At 38.0% G+C, this 26,419-nt stretch overlaps 1 protein-coding gene across 1 annotated transcript in view; it reads left to right on the top strand.

Moving 5' to 3' along the window:
• Nucleotides 1-3,328: 3,328 nt before the first annotated feature.
• Nucleotides 3,329-26,419, top strand: part of MATN2 (matrilin 2) — a gene marked incomplete at its 5' end in the record, with an annotated part of 44,038 nt that continues 20,947 nt past the window's right edge. Inside the window, 5 exons of the mRNA XM_008941832.1 lie at nucleotides 3,329-3,451; nucleotides 6,835-6,957; nucleotides 12,840-12,962; nucleotides 19,927-20,049; nucleotides 26,165-26,287. Of these exons, the coding sequence (XP_008940080.1) occupies nucleotides 3,329-3,451; nucleotides 6,835-6,957; nucleotides 12,840-12,962; nucleotides 19,927-20,049; nucleotides 26,165-26,287 (615 nt within the window). The remainder of the gene's footprint in view (nucleotides 3,452-6,834; nucleotides 6,958-12,839; nucleotides 12,963-19,926; nucleotides 20,050-26,164; nucleotides 26,288-26,419) is intronic.

Here is a 26,419-nt window from a genome sequence, read left to right on the forward strand (position 1 = left end):
GCACACCCAAAGTCCAGGGTCGTAAGATTTCATAAAGATTTGACATTAAGCTGAGGCATTTTCAGCAGAGTCCCCAAGAAGAATTCTTGGTGAGATTGAATGCTCACTCATCTTTAGGGATGCTTTTGCCAAAAAAGAACTGAGGCTTATTGTCAGGACAGTCTGGAGAATTTTCCTTACTTGGTGTTTTCCAAAATTGTTTCAAAGAGCAACAGGGCTCCAGCTGAACTGCATCAGCTTAAAATACCATCACAGATATTCATCAGATAATAGATTTTTTTTTTTCCTGTTTATTCCTTGCTGTATTACTAGCTGGCATAGTAAGATACATTTAAAATCAAGAAAGAGTAAACTAAACACGGATTAAGAGTTTAAATGGAAGAAGCAGCAAATGGTTCAAAACATCTTCTTACTGGATGTTTTTATAATTGCATTTTAGAAAAAAAACCAGTACAAATATCACGGTTTTTCTGTCTAGGCAGTGTCCAGTAAATGTATTTAAGAGTTTTGTCGCTCATTTTTAACCCAAATACATGTGAGCCTCAATAAAACCACCTCCTTGCAGACAGAGGAGTATGGAGGTGACAAGAATTGCTGCTGCCTACTTTTCTCAAAAAATGGCTCCACAATATTTGCTGTGTCAGGAACTGAAGATGAGATCCAAAAATGTACTTAAAAACCCAGGTCCGTATGCAACAGAGAAGTTAAGCTGATTCTTACAGATTTCAACTTAACGGACTGAATTGCAGATAGGATCTTTAATATTTTGTTGAGTCTGGGCTGTGAAGCAGTGTTCAGCTTGCTGAGTTGCAGGAGAGCGATTTAAGCATCCATAACCTCTGCTTCCCAGAGCACCTACATTCCTCCTGGAAAATGTGGCTAGTTTTTTAAAGTCCTCGCCAGTGTGGACTCGGAGGCATTATCATTGTAGGGGAGTTGAACATCTGGACACCTTGTTTCTTTGCTAGAGCAATTGCAGGCACCTATCTGGTCAAGTCTCCTGGCATGCAGTCTGCTGGGCTTCATGCTGTGGGAAAAGACTTCGGCACCTGAGCTGTCTTTGTGTCTGGATTGCCCTTAATGTCTTTGGGAATGTGTCTTCATGGTTCCTGTGAAGATGAGAGGAGACCCTGGCCAAGGGATGAAGGTCTGTGAGGGTGAGAAAGACAGAAGTTGAGATGGAGCAGTCAGGAGCAAATCAAGTCTTTAGCAGTCTCCTGTAAAGTAGATAGAGGTGTCATCCCCATTTTACGTTGCAGGAGTGGAGGTGCGGGAACAGGCTTAAGACTGTCAAGATTGCCTACTAACTATTTGACTCGGTGCAATTCCTGGTCTGATTTTTCTGGGGCATTTAGCATTGTTAGAATAAGATAACATACCAGTCCTAGCTCTGCAGCCTTCATTTGCAGCTGATTGCTCCCTGCTTTCTTGCAGATCCAGGTTCAGGTGTCTCTAGCAGAACACACGCTGTGTGAAGGTTGATGCTTGCTTGAAGATACTAATATTATAGGCTTGCCGAAGATCAAATAAGGACCCAGTGACACAGAGAGAGAGAAAATCTAATTCACAAGGCTTACATTTAAATTCCTTAACTATGAGATCATCCTCTCTGTTACTTCAGTCCCTGTCTGTGTCCACCAAACACCTCCTGCCACAAATGAGGTTGCAGAAATCATACAGACAGTAGCCTCCTTCACCACAGAAATCTGACTAATAACCAGAGTACTGCTGTTCTTTGACATGGGTGCACCAGAGACACTTTGTAAAAAAATTTATGGGATAACATATTGAAAGATTTGTGACAGATTGGTAACACTATATTCTCAGAAAGGACTGAATTATTTTAATGTCTATCATTGAATCTTCCTTTTTTTTTATAGTACTCTGTTTTGCAACCTCGTATGCTTTTGATGTGGGAGGACTGACTGGTTTCATAGTAATGTAGCATTAGTATATGGTAAGGTTTTCTGACACTTAAACTGCTGAAATGAGTATGTTTTTCCTTTGTCGTATTTGAAGTACTTCTTTGACAATAACAAGCTATGCCTGGTGTTGAAAGCTAGTGAAATATAGCCAGAAGGAAACTTCTGCTTAGAAAGTATCAAAGGTCATAAACTTCTTTTTCAGAATGACAGAGAGATGACAAGACAAGAAGTCCAAGCAGGTCTGTATTCACATAAATAAAAGTACTTGGGAAGTTTTATTATGGCAGAAAGTTAGGCGATCCAAAAAGGTGATTAAGAGATGTGGGAATTGTGGTGGCTTATATATTAGTAATAAATGCATAACTCTGGAAACCATTCCAAGACCAAATACATAGCATGTATCTTGAAATCACATTTCTTTTTCCACAAGTACTAGACATACCACATGCTAGGTTATTTATTAGGATTCTGTTGTGGCTCTTGGAAGATTACTGTTAATATCTATTGCATACATTCTGAGCTTTGTCAACCTAGTCCAATAAGAAGCACATCAATCCCTAATTGTTGTTGAGCAAAATATATTGTTTTCCACACAATGTTCTTTGAGAAGTAATTCAACTGTATGTTATAGAAATTACATACAAGCAGTGCTCCAGTGGAAAGAGAACATCAAAGAGATCTCTTAGTTCCCATATATTGATCTAAAGAAAAATTGGTTCAGCAAAGAATTTGAGAGAATGGGCCCACTGTTCTTTTTCTTTCTTACTATCTTAGTCTGTTCCATTTTACTACTTGCTGTTAGAGACGTAAAATACAAACAGATTAAAAAAAGACTCAGAAAGACTTAGACTTTGGAGTGTAGCTCAGCTCCCCCTTATGAGGTCTCAGAGGTGCACAAACTCAGCGTCATCATGTGTTGCTTGCGTGCTCCTCCACATTAAGAATCAAGCTGATGAAGATTTTCATGCAAGAATCATCAAACTCTTTTCAAGTATTCATCTAGTTGTTTTCTTCTGTAGTATTGTGCTGTGTGGTGGTGTTCTTCATTCAAGAAATTGAATGTTATTTTATATTTTATATTTGAGATTTGAGATTTTAGATTTTAGATTTTATTGTATTTATATCTCCATTCCACATGTAATCTTATGTCCAAAAACATGCCACAAATGTCTATCGGACAGAAAATACCTAAATTCCTAATGTTTTCGGGAATGAATACATAGTACTCTTTGTTAAGGATTTTCTTACAGACTTAAGTTTCCGTTTTTGTCTTTACTGTCCACACTTAATTTGAAATTTCTAAATTCCCTCAGTAAAATTTTCCAAACCATTTTTTTTTTTTTCAGTTGTGACCACAAGAAAGAAAGACAGCAGTTAATAACGTTTTACCTTTTGTCCTTCAGTGCCCCATATGTGCAGTGCGGTTGAGCATCGCTGTGATCACTTCTGCATAAACACTCCTGGCTCCTACATGTGCAGGTGTAAACAAGGATACATTCTCAATCCTGACCAGAAGACTTGCAGCAGTATGTTATCTTTCTTAACTTTACTCTTTCATGCTCCCAGTTAACATTACATACCCTTTTTTGGGTCTCATAAAGGAGGACTGAGCTCAGTATAATTAATGGTAATCGTCAGAAAGAGTCTGAATAGGTGAAGTTGTCATTCTTTTTTTTTTTTCTTTTCTGTAAATGGAGTTTTTAAACCTTTCTGAGATATATCAAGCTAATTTTTATACACGTTTCCGAAAAGGTACATTGAAACTACATAAAATTGCGTTTGAATTTTATTGGTGTAATAAGTTCAATAATGAAGCAACAATCAAAGAAAGAACTGTTTTAGAATCTCATATAAAATGAGTCCAACTACTTCAGTAACTTGTCTAGATACCAATCAGTACTAATAGTACAGAAAGGTGCAATAAACCCATACTAGAGAACTGTGAAATAACTTGCCAGTCTGAAAAGCTCTTCCTGACTGTTTCTTGAAGTGTAAGGGTTTGCAATCATTGAAATAATAGTTTCAGAAGTCTTGCTTACGCTGTTATTTACTTCTCTAAAAGGGCTCACTTTTTTTTCAGTTTTAATTTGCTTTATAGCTTATAATAACAAACTATTTCACTTTATTTGTGACCTTTGTAAGCAGTATTTCTTTTGTCTGTTTTAACTTGCTTCCTAGTAATTAACAGGAGACTACATTAGGTGAGTATACCAAGTTTACCTCTTTATCCCTGATTTTTTTAAAAGGAATTATGTAATTCTATTTTTAACTACTTGTGGAAAATATACTTGCTAAAAATACAGTTTCTTATCCCATGATAGTGCATCGATCAATTGAAATTTGCCAAACTGATTTTAGCCAGAAGAAAAATTTCAGAAAATGTCTTTTCAAGAAGCTAGAGGAGACAGTCATGCTGAGAGCATAGGATGTACCCCTCACAATTGCTGATTTAGAACTAAGCTGAAGGATGCAGGCTCAAATCCTAGCCTTGTGTTTGAACTCACATGTTCCACATCTCAGGAGAGTGCCATAAAACAGGCAGGTAGCTTGAGAGTGGAAGGTTCTCTGTTTGTCTTGCTTAGTGTTGTATTTGATATCAAATACTTAATGACCAGGGAAGCAGTGAGAGTATGGCAGTATCCGAGGTTACTCTGCAGCTTGGGGATTAGAGTCACACACTTTTTCACACAGTCTATTTTCTGTGCTTCTACTTATTTGCTATCGCTCTTCAGAAAGATGATGGTGAGAATCCCAAATGATGGCTCTGACAATGTGATCCCGTTTCAGTAATATTCTCTAACTTATTCTTTTAATTTTGTCCCTCTTCAAATCCTTCTAATTTAAAATTTTATATTGTATGACTCAATTATCTTAAAGGTCTTTCCCAACTTAAATGGTTCTGTGAGTAAATAATTTTTAGAAATTAAAAATTACTCTTTTGTTTTCAATTTTCTGGAAATTTAATTTTTTTTTTAATTATTATTATTTCCTCTTACACATTTTCCCCATCCTCACCTCTAACATCAATTTTGACAATTGATTTTTTTTTTCTGCAAGTCAATGAAAAAAAATTAATTACAAGTATGAAAAATAAAATTAATTACAGGTATGAAAAATACAAGACCAAGCCTTGACAAACTGTGCAGTTTATTTATGGAGGTAAAAGGAAGCATGGCAATTAGAAAATCCACAGTCTGTGATCATTTTAGTTACCTTCACTGGCTGCTGCTTTTTCACAAGTGCAGAGAGATAACAAGCTTCTCACATGACCTCTAAGTAAAATAGATCTTCATCATATTTATGTTACTTCAATACATGATCAACATAAACCAGATGTGTTTATCTAAGGTTTGGATGTGTTTGTCAGCTCTTACATGAGCAAAGAGTTTCCTTACATATATATTTTAACACTTTCTAAATTAAATGATACAGAAAAAATTAATGGTATATAGTTAAATTTATGCTGTGTTTTCATTCTTCTCTCTCCTTTCTTTGGTGTTGTGAGTGTACACTGTATCACTATGCAGTTCTTAAGTCCTCAACCAAATGGCTTCAGTCAGCAATGAACTGACAGCTTTGCTTCAGGCTGGAAAAGGGTGCATTTCTCTTTGAATAAGCAATAGTTTTATTCTATCTGTCTATCCTTATTCTATGTTTATTATTACTCTATTATTAATAGATTATACATTTCATTATAAAATTATTTTTAAAAAATATGTATTTCTTTACATTGAAGGAAGAAAATCTGCCATACATATCATTTTTGCTTTCCACATAGGGGGAAAACAAAATGGAGGGGAGAGGGAAAAAAAGTTCTTTTGTTTAACTCGAATATTCTTACGTTTACTTAATTAAGACGGTTTTGCATCCATGCAAAGGATGCTCCTTTCATGTACTCTAGTCTAACTTCTAGAAAGGAGTGGTTTTGTCAGATAATGGCTATTCTTTGCTCATTTCCACTGTATTTATTTGTTTAACTTAAGCTCTTCCATTCTTCTCTAGAGATGTCGAAATCATACATTAATATACAAAACAGTACAAAAGAGGAAATGTAGCTGAAACAAGCTGGAAAATTATCTATTTGTGGCTGTTTATACTGGAACAAGAGAGTTAAATGACTGTTTATGCTGTTCATGTTGTTTGATATGAAGAAGACAGCTATAAAAGAAAACTTGTATTTGCTTGGCTAGTTTTCTCAAATGTGTTCCAAAAGCCCTTTTTATAGCTATAAACAGTCATTATGCGTTGAACAGTCTTTGGGCCTGATCCTGAGAAACAAAAAGTGGTCTGCTTTCAGGAGATTTCACTGGGGAAACCTGGGCCTCTCAGAAAGCTTTTGCCTACTGAAAAGAAAGCCCAATGTGCTTCATTCAGCCAGGTGCTGAACGGATATTTATTGTAGTAATTTTTCTAATGAGATCTTTTGCTTGTGAGGGGTAACTTGATATGATACTTTGCACAAAAGTAAAAAATTATAAAACTCGGAAATTAAGTGTCACCAAGTCTTTTGGTGTCACGTTTTCCTCTTCTTTCCCTTTCCAACCTTGTCATCATTTATTTGGGAAGGTTATGCAAAAAAATTTTTAAAAGACACAATTAAAACAAAAAAAAGAATAATGCCCTTCAAATATTTTAGAGCAACATACAGTCAAGTAACTATACTAGGCACTATTGGCCCATGAATAGTCATTGCCTTCAGCTGAAGGAATGGGCTCCTTAGTTTTGAGTGATTGTTGCTGCTGGCATAAGATTTGTCAGTGTTTGATAGAACGTTGGAATGATATGTGTTAAAATGAGCTCATATCTAAAGAGCTGTTCATAGCTTCCTGAAATGTATTTTTTATCTATAGTCTACCCATGCATTACAGAAGGTCAAAGAATTTCAGATTTATGCAATTATGTTTTGTAGCTCAGGACCTTTGTGCTGTGGAGAAACATGCCTGTGAGCAGATTTGTGTCAACACACCTGGGTCTTATGTCTGCCAGTGTTATGAAGGGTATGAGCTTGATGCAGATGGAAAGAATTGTATCGGTGAGTACAAGTTTAGCAAGTCACATTTATCTCTTGAAACAAACCAAAGGGAAATGCAGTGTAAATTAATTGTTTAGCAGTAGACAGTGATGGGAAGCTCTCTTCTCCTATATGAGTAGTAGATATGGATGAATAAATTTTGGCATATTTGTAGGCCTTTACTGATAACAAGTGGTGACTTGGGAAAATTATTCCAACATATTTCACACAAAATAACATGTCTCTTTTGAAATGAAACACCAGATGTTTTATTCTAGGTCCAAGTAGGTGGCCAGCAATGTACTGCTATGATATATGTGGCCATTAAAACACAAAGCCAGACAAACTTGGTAGCTGCTCTTCAGACAGAAGTTATACACGGAAAAACTTGAAGGGGGATGATTTCTTGCCATTTTGCACTTGGTTTTATGGTCATGCCAGGACAGATATCAAACTCTTTTTGGAAAGATGACTTTAAGGAAAGTTTAACCCCCCCTTTAAGGCTCCATCCACTGTTTGCCTTTAATTTTTGCTATTGGCAGTAAAGAAACAAACATTAGCTCTAAGAATTACAACTCAAAAGAGTGAGTGAGGAAATACAGTATAATAATTTTTTTAATACAAAAAATACTTCCTTCTATTACCATATAAGCATCTCAGTCTTCTTACCAGTTTATACACAGTAAGTACTTTTAGGATCATTTTTTTTCACTAACCTATTTGCTCTCTTGTAAACTTTTCATCCCATGCTACATTTTGGGAAAATACTGTCTTCTGGTATCCTCCACAAAAAAACCCATAATGAGTCCTTGAAGGAAAAATATCACCTCATTTGTTGAGTATTCTCTCCAGGCGAGCACTTAACGGCATGCTTCATTCCGAGCACGTGCTGAAATCCCGCGGAAGTGAATCCAAGCGAGTCCTTCGCTCCAAATCTGCCACAGGCCACCATAACACTTTTGTCCAACAGCTTACTCCTTCTTGTCATTTTAAACAACTCTAACATAATATAATCTGACACTTATTATCTCTATTTCCTTGCAGGATAATCCTCTTCTGAGATGCAATATAGATGACAGTTTATGGAACTGAATTTTCTGCTTGTAGTTTCACATGGGACAGAAAAATGAGGTTTTGAGGTTTTTGTGACCTAGGATAACATACATGGTTTTGAAGAACGTTCACTCTATACTTGGTCCTCAGAAATGTTTCCCTTACTTGTAGCTTTGTGATCTCAGTATAGGAGTGTTTAAATTTCTCAACGTAATTTATCCTCAGTATGATTTTTATTTTTTTCTATTCTATTCTATAATCCTTCACTTGATTTTGATTCTTTTATATTATTTTAGGAAAAAAAGAAAAAAACAAACCTCATGCTATTCATACCCCTGCAATAATTAGCAGTATTAATTCCGATTTTAAAGCACATTATTAGCACTTCTGTTTTTCAGTTTTGTTTTGTATTTATCTGGCCATTAATCTTTTTTTCATTTTTCACTGGTGCATGTGAATGGTTCATGTGTATTATGTTTTAACCGTGCAGAACTTAGCCTCTCTACATTTCCTGAACAGGAAAAGATTGTCTGGGTAATTTACAGTTTTGATGGTAATTTGTCTGCAAATCCTATTAGCTGTCAGTCCTTGGAATTTAAGTTCAGATTTGAACAATTTGAGATTTTTAAGGGATGTGCTACTACAAAGAATGTACAGCTTCTGCAGATGTGATCATCAATGAGTAACCATCCTTGCCAGAAAATCTTGTAAAGGAGACTATGTATAGTACTAAATCAGTAGTGATAACTCTCCATTTTCGTTACTCTTAAGCTAGATAACCGTTCCTTTCTGTGAAGTACTTATTATCAAATGAGCAGGATCAGAAGAAAGATGTTGATGTACACATATACCAGAGACCACTGAGTACAGCAGTTTTTCAAAAAGCAGTAACTTCATTAAGGTTACTCTGCCTTCTTCATCCAGAGAATGACGAGAGAATTTCGAAAGGACATACACACCAGGTTTCTCTCAAAAAGCCAGTTTTCTTTCTAAAATACCTAAGACTTTTAAAATTTTAACTCCAGCAAAACTAAATGAGAAAATGGAGAAAACTCATTTCACAGGCTAGTTTCTCTAGTTAAGGTTCAAAGGCAATCCTAATTGCTTTATTGACATGGGTCAGCCAGTTACCTGAATGGTAATAATCAAATAAAATCTCACAACCAGCAACTCATAACATATCCATTCAGAGTGACCAGTGAATGGCAAATCACTCTGAGTGTTTACAACAGAGTTTATGAACAAATATGTAGACTAAACGTCTGAAAATGTGTGCCCAGTGATAAGTATGGCTGACAGAGCACTAGTGCTTTGCCTTTTTAAACAGCTTTTCACGTTAGCTGTCCTCTCTTCACATGAACAGATTCCTGGCACTTAAAATTTGGCGGTAATGAGCTATTCTTTCTCCATCATGCTGCTGGACACTCAAGTCTTTCCACTTTCTTGGTGTTGCTGGACATGCTGTCCTCTCTTTCCTGGCACTGGTGCTAGACTGTCTCCATATTGCTGCAGCTGTTTTTTGGGCTTTGGACCTCTTCTCCTGGCAGTGTTTTGGCTGCTGACACCTCTCTGCAGCCCTGCCATGGCTAGGTTTTTTCGGCTGCTTTCTAGGTTTTCACAAGTCTTCCATGAAGTCTGCTCTATGTTTCCCTCAAGTCCTCCTTCATCTTCCTTATGCCTTTACTTATTCTGTCACCTTTTCGTCCTACCTTTTTTTTTTTCCTACACTTCTCCTTAATTTCATTTTCCTAAGCCTGAATAATGTATAAGAAGTCTTTTACATCCTGAATAACATATAGGATGTTTTTTACTCCTAACATCATAGGTAAAAAACAGTACAAGGGAAAGGTGACCCATGCTGTCCACAGTTCAGTGGGGGCAGTGTAAATGCCCAGAGTGCAGAACTGGTACGGTAAATAAAAGGTGGCTCTCATCACTTATCAGCTAATTCCAAACAAGAAAAACAGTGGAACAAGCGTGGGGAGATGACAACTGAATTAATTGCTTGCTCACTGAAAAGGTCATTAATTAATCCTTTCAAAAACTTTCTTAATGAAGAAGGCATGGGCTAACATTAAAAATAGTTAGAGCTCTACGTGTTTGCGTTCTAATGTATAACTCATGACTCAGTACAGAAATATGAAAATAATAAAGCTGTTAAAAATTAGGAAAATATTATTCTGTCTTGCTCGTATACAAACTGTGCATATTTTCTGTATACCAGCTAAAAGTTTACAGTATTTCTGTATGAGAAATATAGACTTACAATTTTTCTCTGTCTTTTCAGGAAGATTTGATTACAGGGACAACTTGAATGCGTGTGCAAGTTTCCCTTCTAAGCAAGTGTCACTGAAATGAAATACGAAGCTAAAATGGAAATGAATTTGTAGAGCAATTACTAGTGCCAGTCTGCAAGGCTAACCCTGCCTGGAATTAGAACAATTTGTATTTAAAAAAAAACCAAATTGTTGAAAAAGGGGAATAATATTTGTCTCCAACAGCAACTGTCAAGAGAATGTTCTCACTTCTTAACAGTGTTAGTGGAAGGGCATTATTTAAATTTATATGCTCATTCTTCTTACAGTCCAACAGACCTAATTCTGTGAGTAAGAGGTCCCCAGAAGGCTATAAATGGAAAAAAAGCAAGTCTGGAAAAATTAGTTCGTTATTTCATTGTTTGTTTTGGTTTTTTTTTTTTCTTTTCTGTCCACAGCACATTAGCAGCTGCGTAGCCATAAGAAGGCATAGTTCCTCCCTCAAGAGATTGCCATCTGAGAATGCTTTGTTGCTCAGATGTTGCTAATAAAGCATTCTAGGACCCATTCAGTGTCTCTCAAACAACAAAGCTGATGAAATGGCTAGAAGGTGTGTCCTGTGAAGAGCAGTTGAGGACTTTGGGTTTGTCTAGTTTGGAGAGAAGGAGGCTGAGAGGTGACCTCATTGCTCTCTACAGCTTCCTGAGGAGGGGAGGGGCAGAGGGAGGTGCTGATTTCTTCTCCTTGGTATTTAGTGACAGGACACATGGGAATGGCTCAAAGTTATGCCAGGGAAGGTTCAGACTGGACATTAGGAAGCATTTTTTTCCCAAGAGAGTGGCCAATCAGTGGAACAGGCTTCCTTGAGAGGTGGTCAATGCCCCAAACCTGTCAACATTTCAGAGGCATTTGGACAATGCCCTTAACAACATGCTTTAACTTTTGGTCAACCCTGAAATGGTCATGCAGTTGCACTAGAGCATCATTGTACATCCCTTCCAATTGGAAGTATTCTATTCTGTTCTCAAATTTATATCCATTAGTTAGGCAGTTGCAGGTATTGTGGTAGAAATGGATTTTGTTAGGTTTTTAATGCAGAGGAAGAGATGATTTTTTGGAGCAATCCATATGAGCTGTTTCCAAGATATGATGCTAGATAGAGAAAAAAATATATATATACTCTTTGGCCTACTTATTTCTTAATATGTCTTTTAAAACACTTGAAAATATACATGTGTTTAGAAGCAATTTAAGAGAAAAGATGATATATAATTTGCATGATGCATTATGTCCTTGAAATACGTATTCAGTAAATACGTTTTCATCTGAAGCTATTCAGTCTGGAAGCAGGAAGGCACTTGCCAGGAAAATGGTCTCATACAGTAGCCAGTAAATAGTCTAATTTGACTTGATTGAACACAAATATTTTGAAGGGTTAGAAGAAGCTTTTTCAACATAACTAAATTCATTATCCACTTTCCTGACCAGATGTCCTTGACTAAATATCTCGGTACACCTGAATATACACATGATTTTCAGAGACAGCTGTTGAACTTATTTCATTAAAACAAATTACTGCCTCTTATAGCAATTTTGGAGGCTCAGCAGTATAAAGTAATGAAAAAATTACTCAGTTGTCAAAGAAGGGGAACCTGTCTCATTAAATGTCTGTGTGAGGCTAAGCACTTGGCTGTCTTCTGCACGAAGAATCAGGTGAAGTTGCAGGGGGCCTGGCAGCTCTTTGGGGACAGAACACCTGCTTTGTGATTTATCTTTCATTTCTTCTAAGACTTCATTTGTGAAGAAACAGCTTAACCTGCTAATAAATAAGCAGAAATAATTTAACTTCTTTAGCACGTCTGAAAGGGCTTGACTGAGTAAACTCTAAAGTATTACACTATTATCTGTTGGCAATCTGTCTTGTAAATGTGGGTTTCTATAATATGTGACTAGACTTATGAAATAAGTGACTGGACTAGCTATGATATTTTATTTCTGTCATACAAAAGGCATTATATCAGCAAAATAACAGTGATTAATGTCAGCCTGAAGCTCTTCTGCTTTGTACAGAATGTATGTGGAGCATGTTAGAGGGAGTGAGTGTACAGGGACAGACCTCGGTGTAGAAGGTGCATAGGGACTCCTGTGTACTCAGGCTATAGGAACAGCTCTTAAGAACTAATAGTGCTGGGAGGGGACTAAGGAAAAGCAGAGCAATTCCAGGACTGGGACTGGAGAGGCAAAAGCCAGAACTAAATGAAACAAACTTTGCTACGCCCTGGTCTACAGTGTGAACATCTGGACAGAGTTACTGACTGAGGCATGGTTTCCATATCTGAGAAATATGTTGAGAAGGCTCCTGGCAATTCAAGAGCTGGTAAATGCTTGAAGGGTAGGAGTAATCATCCAAGACTCAATCAAATCTGATTTACCAACTGGTATTGAAAGTGCATTAATTTTTGCAGAAAGGCTCTTCAGGACAGAAATTGTGTCAGCTTTTCCTTATAGCCACTGTGTGTAACTAGTGCCATAATATCTACGCATAATAGTTCTAATTTTGTTTTTGTAATTGTACGTTTTCTTCTTCTTTTTCAGTTGTAGACCACTGCGCTTTGGATAACCAAGGCTGCCAACATGAATGCGTTAACACTGAGGACTCCTATTACTGTAGATGCCACCCAGGGTTCATTTTAAATCCAGACAAAAGAACTTGCCGAAGTAAGTTGTGATAAAGTTTAACTGTAAACAGTTTGTACTACTGTATTCCAGTTCTCAGCAGTAATGCTCCCACTGGTCCTGGGAACACTGAATAGTGTCAGGTATAGAAAATGTTGGAGTGCCCTGTATGCCAAAGGTCTGGAAAGCTATGAAAGTTGGTTTGGTGTGTAGTTTGGCTTTTTGGGGGAGGGCCTAAGGGTAGGGGCCCCTCCTTTGAACAGGAAGCTTTTGACATAAAACCAGACTCCTTTTCAACAGTAAAAGCCCAAAGTTTTGTCTTGCATAGTGTCTTTGACTACCCAGATTTTCAGTTAGAATATCATCTCCCTATCTTGGTAAACAAACAAGTCTGTACAAGATGCTTTATAATCAGTATGGTTTGTAAGACAAGCTAAAATTAAATAGAGTAGTTTCATAATTAGACGAAACATTTCAACCTATTTTTCTGTGGATTTTTCTCAAGAGTGATAGTGTGCCAAAGCTCTGGCAACATCAATATCTTCTACTGTGGTTCCATGTTTCCACTAGGTTATAATAACTTCATGGCTTTTCTTGTTTGTAATTTGTCAAATTTGATACCAGCCCAAAAAGCTCAAAAATTGCCAGAGTTAGGAGTGGATGTAAAGCAGAGGGGAACTGACAGACCAGAAAGTACTCCTGCCAAGGCTTCCCACAGTTGGGAAAACAAGCTAAAACCTCTACTGTGTTTAATGTCATAACTCGCTTTCAGGAAATGTGAAGGAAAAACCTTCATGTATCTTCCTAGTTGCCTTTCTTGGTAAGTGTGGGCCTTGAGAAAGAAATGCTACTATTGTGTCTGTAAGCAGACAAACTCCATTAGTTTTAGGTGAGTGGAGCTGCTGATGCTAGTGGTGAATTTTAGCCCATATTATGAAATAACATATTAAAACATTACTTCTCAAAAAAATACATTAGTATAGCATTGCATTTCTGTGCTTTTTACAACCTTGGGAGCATATCAATCTTTAGGATAAGAGACTGTTAATCTAGAGACTGTATTGTGTATTATGTTTGGTATCTATTTCACTTAAATGTAACATTTAGAAAGAAAACATCTAAGCCAGACTGTAGATCTAACCGTATGATCAAGGGAAATAGACACGCACATCTAGAAGGTGATTGCTCACAGCTCTGACACAAAATTATGGAAGTGCCTGTGTTTTCCTTGACTATGCAGGAGTCTGGGTGACTTGCCAGACTAGACATCTAATTTTTAGGTGGTCAGAGTCAGGGAACATGGGTTTGCTGTCTCCCCAATGGCCAGAGCACAGTTTGTACTGGTTCATGATGCTTGTAGATTGTTTGAACTTGCCCATTTGTCAAGTATCTGTCAGCTAAGGGCTGACTAAATTCTCTTATACCTCCACATACACTTCCACATGCATGTATTTTTGAAATCTTACTACAGTGCAAGCGCTTTCCACTGCCCAAGCTCAAATTTTTAATTCCTTCAGTTTAAAAATGTGTATTTTAAGCTGTGTTTTCTCCTCCGAATTGAACTGAGCAAAGACCTTAAAACTTCATAAACATTTTATGTCTTGAGTGGGTTTCAGCTTATGGTCTAACCATATGAATTATTTTAACCTGTTTAAATTGGTGATCCACAGAGTGCTGCAAGCTGAGAGAATGTTCTGGGATAGTAGCATTTCAGGCTCATCCTGTCTCTGTCCTCCGACTTGGGTATCTATCGCTTGAGACAGCACATTGGGCTATATAGAGCTGCATAGACTGTCAGTCTGACTCTGTGCTGCTCTTTTTGTTGGAAACAAAAGAGCTTTCAGATGCTAGTTGGACAGGATCACTGAAAGTCATCTGCTCTAGTGTCCTCTTCCAAGTGGAACTGACACAAACTGGAGATTGAGAACCAAAGCTATGTTTGTGTCTAGTTGACTCTCAGAAAGCTCCAGCATAGAGTCCACAACTTCTCTGGGCAACCTTTTCCATTGCTCCACCATCCCTCTGGTGAAAAACATTTTCCTCATGTCCAACCTGAATCACCCACTTGCCTGATAAACTGGACTTCTGGTTAAACCTGGCTACTGCTTCCAGGCCTGCCCTGCTCACCTCACTCAGGTACCGCAGAGCAGAGTCTGGCAAGGCCTCTGCCCTGTTCAGCTGTATGGGCACCCCTGGCTCCCGGCTCCCCTTCCCTTAGGGAGCAGCTGGCCCATGCTGCCCTCAGCGGGTCATTTCCCAGTCCGTACAAACTGTGGGCTGTTTCCAACCCAGGTGCAGAACTTTGCAATTCTTCTTGCTGAACTTATGGTCCAGTTTTCAAGTTTATCAAGGTTCCTCTGTGCTTGCTTTCAGTCACTGTCCTTAATTTAATGTCACCCATAGATTTGCTGAGTGTTCCTGTTCTGTCATCATTTATGTCACTGATGAAGATGTTTAGCAGTATGACCCCTGGTACTGTTCCCTGTTGTACTCTGGTCTTTATCAGCAACCAGACAGACATGAAGCCATTGATCACTTTCATTTGAGGCTGGTGGCCTGGGAAATTCTCACCCCAACTAACAGTTCTTCCAGCCCATACTTCCACACCTTCCAAATGAGAATGCTGTGGGAGGCAGCATCGAAAGCATGACTAGTACCAAAGTGTGTTACATCCACCAATATTCCCTTGTTCACAGATGCAGTCAATTCATCATTGAAAATGACAGAGTTGGTCAGGCATAGAATCATAGAACGTTTTAGGCTGGAAGGGATCTCTAGAGGTCATCTGGTCCAATCTCCCTACACAAGCAGGGACATCTCTACCTAGGCCAGGTTGCTCAGAGCCTCATCAAGCCTGACCCTGAGTGAATCCAGGGATAGGGCCTCCACCACCTCTCTGGGCAGCCCATTCCATTGATGTATCACCCTTATATTAAAGAACTTTTTTTCTAATATCCAGTCTAAATCTATCCTTTCCTAGTGTAAAACCATTACTCTTTGTCCTATCATTACAAACCCTTCTGAATAGACCTTCTCCACCTCCATGTAGGCCATGATCCTGGGACTGAAATTATGTGGATTGGTCTATAGTTCCCTGGGCCTTCTTTCTTCCCTTCTTTCAAAGATGAGTGTCACATTAGCATTTTTCAGTTATCAGGTACCTCATTCATTCCCTGTGAATTTTCATGCATGATAGTGGTGCCCCATCACCTAGCTCTTTCAGCACCCACAGGTGAATATCAGTCATATCATGGATCTGTGCATATCCAGTTTCCCTAAGTAGTCTCTGACCGATTTTGGTAGGCTCTCTCCTTCCCAGACTGCTGGTACACATGGAAATCAGAGTAGCCTTTGTCTCTGAGAAACAGGAATATAAAGGGCTTTATATTTTTCAGCCATTTATGTACTGTTCATCACTATGTTGTTCCCCCAGTCAAAAGACCTACATTTTATGTGACTTTCTTTTTGCTACCAGGATATTTGTAAACTCCCTTCCTATTGCCCTTAGTGTACCTCAGTAGTAATAGGTCCAGCTGGGCTTTGTTTTTGCCCCACATTACCTGAGAAATACTTTTATACTTCTCTTTTTTTCTTCATTCTTCTTTCTCTCTCTACTATTTTCCCTATTTGTGTTTTAGTTTACCAAGCAGCTCTTTGATCTTTGAAGCAGATTTTCCAGTACGATGGGATCATTTGTTCCTGAGCTATTAGCAACTTTTCTTTAAAATCATCTGGCTCTCTTGGACATCCTTTCTCTTCTTGGCTGTTTCCCAGGGGATTCTTCCTAGTAATTGCCTGAGTAAGCTGAAACCTGAGCTTGTGAAATATGGAGTCCAAATTCTGTTCTCCCTCCTAGCCTTGTGGATTCGTGAACTCAGTTATCTCATGGTCATAGCAGCAAGTCGAGAAGAACATCACTCCTTAAGAATTTGTGTTGGTGACTTATCACCAAGTGTGTGCAGAAACCTGCCTGCACAATAATGTCTTACCTTCCCAGCAGGTGTTTGTCTGGTTGAAATTTCCAACATGAACAGCCTATGGGTTGGAGACTTCTGCTGTTTGTACAAAGCCTTAATTACTATGTCCTTTTAGTCAGGTAGGGTAACACTCCACTACCACATTCCAAGGGTTATTTCCCCTCTAAGCTTGTCGAGAAACACTAAGCAGGCACATGTATGATTTCGTGTTGGATCTCTGTGGAATGGAGATCTTTAATGTATCTCACAAAAGTATGCTGCTCCACAAAGGAGCATAATCTGGGAGCCAAGGATGGCTACAAGGTAAGCAGGGTCAGTTGTCTCTCTGACAAGGCCTTTGGTCCCAGAGTACCCAAAGAAGAATAACAAAACATGCCCTATGACAGTAACCAGGCTCGGCCAACAGTCCAATAATCACCAGACAAGTCCATGGTGTCAAGGGAGGTCTAAGGTAAATTCAGGAAATCAAGTCAGCCAGTCAGCAGGTCAGGATCACCAAAATTCAGTGCAGCTCCCAAACCATGGGGCAGGGGCCACAAACAAGGCTTCTCACAGTTCTGTGCATCTCTGCCATGCTAACTGCATTCTGTTTTGTTGTAAATGCTTTAAATTAGTTTAAAATTAAGAGAGCAAATTCCATCAGGCTGTAATTAGGGGAAGATCACCAATGTGTGACTGAACATGGTAGGCTGTAGAAATTGATTCAGGAGTCATCAGGGAGGAACGAGCGAATACTGTGTGAAATCATTCTCTTAAGCCACTTTTCCTTACACTTGATATATGCTAGTAAAATAAAGCATGAATGAAAGAACTGTGTAGCTCTTAGTGCTGCAAAAGCCAAGATGGCATGAGAGCTCTTCACAGCAAAAGTGTCCCCTAGCTCCCATATGTTATGAATCGTGCTGCCTTTGAGTCACCATAAACAACATGAAAAAATAAACTTCAGATCACTAGACTTAAAATGTTTGTAAATTTAAAACCTTTAACATAAATTTCTACATATTTGGCTTACCTTCTGAACCTCAGGGTTGATCACCAGCTAGTCAAGATTCACACCTATGCCAGACCCAGATCTCTGCATCAGCAAGCTTGCCAGGGCCTGGGACGCCAGCTCCCAAGATCTCATGATTGTCTCAGAATCTTGGCTTTCCTTTCAAAAATATAAAGTAAGCTTTCATGCTCATGGTTACGAAGAAAAGCTTGAAAATGTAAATGTTATCAGTACAGTCATGCATATCTAATAATTGTTTTCTCTGGGAATTGTTCCAAACTTCTCAGAATGAAATATAGGGAACACAGCTCATATGGACAGCCCTGCCAACACCAGCAGTGTACTCTGTGTGTGGCTGGAAGAGAGCAGCAACTTCAGATTGTCCGTGAGGCAGGCAGGCGTCACTCCTAGCTACTAAGTTAACTATTAAGGAGACTTCTGCCACTCTTGTTGCTCCTCTCGAGAGGACAGGTGATAGCTTCTGCTTGCACTTAGGGGTGGTGAGCCTCAACTGTTGTTCTTTAGGGAAGGCCTGGTTGGAGCTGTCGGTGGGTTCTCATGAGCTGTAGCTGATCAAGGCCTTCTGTTAGCACCCTTAATCTGATCTGTGTTGATGAAGCCCTGTGAAGTGTGGTTTTAGTGTTCGCAACATAATAGCCTCAAGGTTGTAACAAAAATAATTACACATAATTTTCAACTCCTGTGGTTGTCTTCAGAATCAAGTACCCAGGATAGTCTCTCCTGCACACTTGACTTAGAAAGGGTTTGAGCAGATAAATGCAACACAGCACTGAGTAGGTCTAGAAGGCATACAGCTGCTTTCCTCTGGTGCACACATGTGCCTTTATGGTTCCTGTCTCCTCAGTGCACTCTTGAGCAAACCACGTCTTCTAATTTTTTAATTTTTTTTTTTTTAGTAAACATAAGATAACCCTGTGTAATGTATAAGCATATGCTGTCATAAAAAGCTTTGGTAAAGGGAATGTTCTATAAACATATAAAATGGAGTTCATAAACAGAAAAATACTCCTCTCAGTTTTTCTTAGAAAGTCACATTGCACTTTGCTTGTCCTGAAAATATAAGTGGGTTAGGATTGCTAAAGACTTACATCATATATAAAGGCTCAATTGCACTAAGCCACTGAACACAAGGAACAAACAGTTCCCGCCTCAGGAAGCAAGTTACCTCTGGGAATAATAATTAACTTCTGAATGTCAGTTGTCAGGTTGTGTAATGAGGTGTTCAAAGGTGCCTGGGTGTCTTTAAGAATACAACTTAATTGATTTGTGACTTGTGTACCCATTTTAAGTAGTTTTGAGGGATTAAGACAATTCTTTCACTAATATGTCAATTAGCTCCACTTGATATAAGACTAAGTGATGGCCAGACACTGTATCTAAGTGAAAGTTTGATTCTTTGACTTCATCAATAGTGGTAAATACTATGTGGAAAATACCCCAGTGTTTACTGCAACAATTAATTTCCTTTTAAAGCTACTTTATACACAAGTAGTAACTGTTTCTAGACTTTGCTCATCTTCCCTTTCGTGAGCATTTTAAATGGAAGAACCATGCAGCAAAAACATGGAGCTGTTAAAACATCAGTCCTCCTGGTGATCTGATTGTCCTGCTTTGATCTAAAGAACAGGATTAGAAAGTACATTTGTGTATTTGTTACAGATCATATCTAACTTGCTCTGAGTAAAATAAAGACGCAGTTTTGATGAGGTGACGTAGAGGATTTAGCTACAAAATATTCAGAAATATTTGACATTCTAACTTCTCTGTTGTGTGTAGTACATGGGTTGTCAAAAAAACATTGAAGAATACATATCATGTATACTTCAGTATAGCAGATATTTGGAAAAAGGGACCTTTTGTTTTCATAATTTGGAACAATATGGTAGAAAGTCAGAATGATGCTTAAGGAGAAAAAAAAAAAAAAAAGGCTAAATACAGGAAAACAAAGTAATTGGTTTTCCCTAGCTAATTTCTGAGGAATTATGTTCCTCACTGATACAATTTTTTTCCTATTTAGGACCAGACTATTGTGCTCTTCAGGACCATGGCTGTGAACAGGAATGTGTTAATACAGATGATTCCTATTTTTGTCGGTGTCAGGAAGGGTTTATACTTAATCCAGATAAGAAAACATGCAAAAGTGAGTAATTCCTTGGACATAATAAAGTTCATCTGCATTTCTTTCTTAAACCTGCTGTGAACTGTTTCCCTTATGAAAGGATGAAAGTTTTCTCTATAGCTAAAGTTGAAACAAATGTTTCTTTACAAACTTGACTTTTACTAAGCTTGTCGTGCTGCAAAAATATAGCTTGCTGCTTTGCATACTAGGGTGTATATTAGACATTTTCTTGAGAGATTTATGGAAAGATGAGGAGCAATAGAAGAACCAGAGTGGCTCAAAACCAATAAGTTCATTACGTATTCGAAACTTTCTGACCTTGTCTTTTAGTGACTCAACCAGCTTTAAAAAAAAAAAAAAATCACCTTGCTTTGCTCATTTGGTTTAGACAAGGACAAATGTATTTCATTAGCTTGGGAAAGTGTTGGACAGGTAACATAGCTGTTAAAATCAACTTAAAGGCACACACAAAACCCCTCTGTTTCCTAAAATCTGCAAAAAGAGCTCCAGCAATGTCAGGGTTCTAAACCAATCACACATACTATTTACTTTGAAATTTCTTTCCTAGAACAGCTCTTCTTAAGTGGGGGTATGAAATCAGCAGATTTTCAATGTAGTGTTGTTAACATTTAAGGAGAATATATACACTAAAATGAACTAGTCTGATCTGGTGACTCAGTTCTTGTTGGGGCAGAGTTGTACTGCTGATACTTTATGAATAAACTTGCCTGGAGCAATATAATTATATTTATAGATGCTCATAAAATTTATCATGTTTTGAAACTGTATTTTCTTTTAGTCTTAAAGATGCATTCTCACGAAGCAGCTTTGTCTACGCAGTGCCATTTCTATAGCAATCCATGCTATTATGGTTTTATTATCTATATGGTATTTTAATACATTCAGGTTTTTATAGCTTGGCTGTGCCTTCGTGATTATAGAAGCAAAAGAACAACATTGTGTACAGTATTTATTGCCAAGAATGTAATTGTGAATTAAAGGCAAATTGTAATTCCCATTTGAGATATTTTTCCTTAACCCTAGGGGGCTTTGGATTTGGCTGTAAACATGATGGCATTTCCAGGATTAAGCTCCTATTCCAAATCTTGTTATAACAAGGCTCATGTTGGATAAGCTTGTAAAATAAAGCAGAACACTTGCATACACAGCCTTTTTATAAGTAAGGGAGGATGCATCACTGATGACTAGCACCAGGCATTCCTCCTTCACCACCATGTGTGCCTTCTGGTGGCTACAGGAGCAGCTCTATAGGACTCAAAGTGAAGTCTTGCATAGCCAAGTATTTGCAATCCACTCTCAGATCCTCAGCTCGCTATCAGCTTTAAGAAGTCTGCAAAGTACAGAATCTAGTATTGTTTAAGAAAAGTGAGTTTTTCTAAGCCATTTTACTTGAGAAACACTCATGGCTGGCTTGAGTTCTTCACTGATTTTCTCTCCACAGAACTTATGTGCTCTAGGTCAGCATGACTTTGAACGGGAATATGTTAGTGTGGAAGACTCACTTGTGTGCGAATGTCATTCTGGATGCACCCAATGGTCTGACGGCAATGAGCGCAGAAATGAGCCTGTCTCCAGAGCTGCAGTGGGTGGTCACTGCAGTGGGGCCAGGTGGGAACAGGATGAGATAACGCTCCTGGGTCCCTTTTGAGATCTTTCTGAGCTCTGCAAACCTATGTTGCTATAAAGTCCACCACAAGCCAGGTCTAGTGAAGTAATGCTATGGTGAGATCCCTGATGCAATATGGAATTAAAGAATCAACTTTTCCAATGCAAATAAATGGGAAAATGTGTTCAGCCAAGGGGTCTAACACAAAGCCAGTGCTTACTGTTGGACATCTGTATCATTGCTATGGGCTACGTAAACTGCAGCACGTCTGATACTGATTATGCTGCTGATATGTAGAGATATGTAGAGACTTCCCTCTTCTACATTTACATTTCCAGTGATCTGTTTGATAAAATGTCCTCTTTTAATACAACTGTTACTAAACAAAGGATCAGGGTCGTACTAGAGAAACCAAACAATGTTGTCCACTTGATGTCATCCAGTTTTTAGAAGATACTTTTATTGCAGAGAACCATTTTGCAAATCATCTAAACTATTGGCACCATTTTTCCCTGATGTACTTTGACACATTTTTCCAAAGGAACACTTAGACACTGAAATTTTAAAAAAAGTTGATAGTCCAGGAGGTAATTATTTTTAAATAAACTGTTTGTGATAAAGCCATATTTAAGCAAACTTGGATATGTTGCAAGAGCTCAAAACTTTTTTAACCATTATGCTTTTAGGCTATCACAAGTTGAATATCTAAACATTAATATATCCCAAGACACCAATTATTTTTAAAAACCCTAAGCCTTCCCCTGTCCCTTCCCATGCTTACTTTTTTTTTTTACACATTCATATCATGAACAAATTTATATTTACAATAATTCCTAAAGCCTGGTAATTAGTACCTTTGTGATTACTCCACTCTGAAAGAGTGTGATAAATGATGCCGCATGAGAACCCAAAGTAATTAAATGTTAAAATTCATATTACTTTGGGAGTTTGTGTTGTAAAAGACAGTGCCAAACAGATGCAGTTTTTCACAGAGAATACTGGGGCTTTTTATTTTCTATTCCACATTTTTTTGTGCTCTGAGAAGTTACACAAGTCTCTTCATGATGACGTAAACTTTTGGAAAAAGTAGAATGTTCCAGCTGGAACTTACTTTAGCTAGTAAAAAACCGACACCTTAGCTTCACTTGTTCAAGCCAACATTATCTGTATCTGTGTATAATGGTAAATCTGGACCAATTACTGCAAAACTGTTGCTTAGTTAAAACGAATAAAGAGCAATATTTAGAACTAAGTAGTTTTACATTAAATACAGAAATTGTTTCTCTGTAAACAAATAGCTGCAGATGTGCCTGTTCACATCTGTAAATGATTTGCAAATAGAGACATATGAGACTGTGTTTGTGTCTGAGGAAACTCCAATATTTTTGATCAAGTTAAGCTAAAATGATTTGGGCCTATGTAACTAAAAATAACCATTAACAAGTCTGCAGTAAAATATTAGGTGGAAGTTCAGTATAAAGCTTTTTTCTTAAAATGTGCTTTTTCTGTACGTAAAGGGCCAGCAGATTACATAGCACATATTCAAGTGCATGTATCTCATCCTACTGCTTTGCTGCCCATTCCCTGAGGCAATATATTTCTTAAACCAAATTCACACCTCTCTCTCCCTTCCCCCAGCCTTCATCTTTCACACTACCAGTTGAATACAAGACTAAAAAAAATATATTCCACTTTATCTTATTTGGAACAGGAGTAGAAAAATCAAAGAAAAGGAACATATTTAAAAGACGCTCATGCTCATAATGTGTATCTGCCTGCCACTAGGCTTTAAGTGTTTGAAGCTATTGGCAGGTTAAAGTTATAAACAGGTGATTTCTCTCCCTCCTGGAAAAGAATTTACTGTTTATAAAATAATCTGAAAGCCATAATTTCTCTGTCAAGAGTTGCTAATCTTCTTCTGACTGAGAAAATCTTGTAGAGAACAAAAGAGTCTTGCTTTTTAAAGAAAGCAAGCCTGATTCTTTGGGTAAGACCAGGCAGGACTTCAAGGTTGACCCTTCACTCCACTTTGCATTAGTTTCCCTTGGTGATTTTTGGCGAGGGAGATGTGCACTTCATCAGGTTTAACTGCCAAGTGCGGTGGTTGTATTAATTTCATTTAGGTGTTGTTTATTAACTCAGATTACTCAAATGAGTGGGGATGCTACATAAATAAAAAGCTGTACTGATCTTTTTCCCTTGCTCTTCAAAGGCATCATGTACTAACTACAGTGTCATAGTGTATGTATCTAAGGTTCCAATGTGATTTCTTCAATTATTAACACAAATCAATAGGAGTGGACCACTGTGCTGAAAGCAATCATAGATGTGAGCAACTGTGCCTAAATACTGATGACTCCTATATCTGTCAGTGCTTTTTAGGATTTGTCATCAATGAGGACCTAAAAACCTGCACACCTAAGTCTTCTGAGAACCCCCTTGATCTCAGCTTGCCTGGGAAAGGTTTCTGTTTTCTTACAGGAAAGAGTTGATTTATTTACTTCTGATTTGTTCTTACAGTCTGCATTTTGATAGTATTTTAGTAGTGACTTGAAAGCAGAAACAGGCAGAAAAAGGAGTTAGGACATGATACAAGACAACTCCAAACCCTCACATATTCAGGACAGTTTTGAAAGATCTGTTCATCTCCAGGTGATGAGGACAGTTTTGCAATATGACTGACAGGTCAATGTCCCCCAGGCAAACTCCATCAGCTTACCTGGGGCAGGAGGAGAAGTGAGAGTCCCACACTGAGGTTCACATTTTGCATGGGAACCTTTAATAAGTGAACAAAATTGTCGTGACAGTTCTCCACCCTTTATAAATCTAATCATCACTGAGAATCATTGCAGTTTTGTAAATAGCTGAATTGCCTTCTCCACTGGAAAAATAATATAGAGAAAGGGCCAGGAGAAGAGGAATGTGAATGCATTTTGCCTGTTGATTTTTCCCAGACTTCTTTGATGAAAGGGTTTTGGCCATTTTTTCTACAGATTTTGGAGGTATGTTATTTTTCAGGCTTGAGTGTTGGGCAGCTCCAGAATTCGTTCATTTTCTTGCACTCAGGCAACACAGTTCTAACAGAAATCAAACTGCAAGTGCTCAGTCACAAAAATTACCTAGAGACAAGTGAGGCAGACCAGCAAAGATAATTTGTCTTTGTCTTTAAACTTGTCTTTGCCTCCATAGTAACCTTTCTAGCTCCATCCAGTACCTTGACAGACTTTGCTTCTGTCTGCCACTGTAGCTGTAACACAGAAGCAGAACTAGTGTACACATAACAGCAATAGGGTCTACTGGAAAGATTTATCTAGACATTTATGGAAAAGAACTACTGGAAATTTAGAAACAACCAGACTGGGGAGCTTTATCAACCTGCAATGGATAATCCCTCTTCTCTTGCACTAAAAATAGGTGGTTTTTTTCACTCTTGAGTTACTTTCCTCCAGGCCATACTTGGGAGACCTATCAGCAGCATTAAAACAGTGCTGTGGCTTCTGGAATCCTTTTATGCAATGAAGCTAAGGCCTTTTGGATAGATCCACTTCTTGCCAGCACACCTCTCTCCTCAAACATATTTTAGGAAAGAGATTTGTCCTGTTCCCGAGCTCCAGATGAGTTTTGAAACCTCATGGACATATTTAGGCTATCCTGAAAAGATGACACTTTGGGATTTCCTGAATGAGCAGTTGAATGGAAGGGATTAGCACAATTAACATATACCACTTCTAATGGGAAAACGTCTGGGAATTACAATTCTGGCATCATAAACACAGGCATAAATATCTTAAGGCAGCTGTGATACCTAAATGGTAAATGGATTTCTACCCTGACAACTAATAACAAAAAATGATTTCACACTATGTGTGTAGCCTTCAAACAGTAGCAAGTGCTGCCTACAGGATCCTGGGGGTTCTATGTCTTTGTATTACAGAGAATGAACACTTAGGATATTTGAGATTAAAAATGGATTATATTTGACATTACTTGTCATTTGCAATTCTTTACAAAAGCTCAAATAGTCTTAAGTCAAAGCCCACTGAGGTGCCTGAGAGGTTTTGTGCTTGCTACCATGGCATCTGGGTCAGGTACACAAGTGAATTCTGGGGACTGCCACCTTCACATCAGGCCACTTAGAGATTGTATTTAAGGAATGCTCACAAGGTAGCTTTTATGTCTTTGGTGCTGTCTTTTATAAAATCATTGCTAATTTGTTCTGGTTTAGGTTTTTCAAATTCGTAAGTGCTGAGACATGGACTCTGTTGAGCTATGTTGTGAATAGGAAAGGATGATATCTCAACTCTGCTTAAGGCAACAAATGGAAAGTACACCACAAGGCCCTCTTACATTTTATGGAAGCTATATATGTATTATCAGATAAGGAACTGGATTATTATTTAAGCAGTTCAATGTATTTGTATTTACTTATATGCCATGCAAATACTAGGGATGAAAAATAAGTGTTTGATTCTCTGTTACATTCCTTAATAACTTCAATTGCTCCTACAGGAGTTGACTATTGCACTCTGAGTGATCATGGCTGTGAACATTTGTGTGTCAGTGGTGACAGATCTTACACTTGTCAGTGTTTTGAAGGATACAAGCTTCGTAGCGATGGGAAAACATGTAAACGTAAGTTATTATTCAGCAACTCAGACTTAGATTTTTATCATACACATAGAAGAAATCTGTGAGGTAGGATTTGATTGTCTAAATATTGCTGTCCAGTGTCATTTTAAATGCTCAAAGATTCCAAAAGTTGAT

The sequence above is a fragment of the Merops nubicus genome, unplaced genomic scaffold (genome assembly GCF_000691845.1).
Source record: "Merops nubicus isolate BGI_N331 unplaced genomic scaffold, ASM69184v1 scaffold20686, whole genome shotgun sequence".
NCBI classification, from domain to species: domain Eukaryota; kingdom Metazoa; phylum Chordata; class Aves; order Coraciiformes; family Meropidae; genus Merops; species Merops nubicus.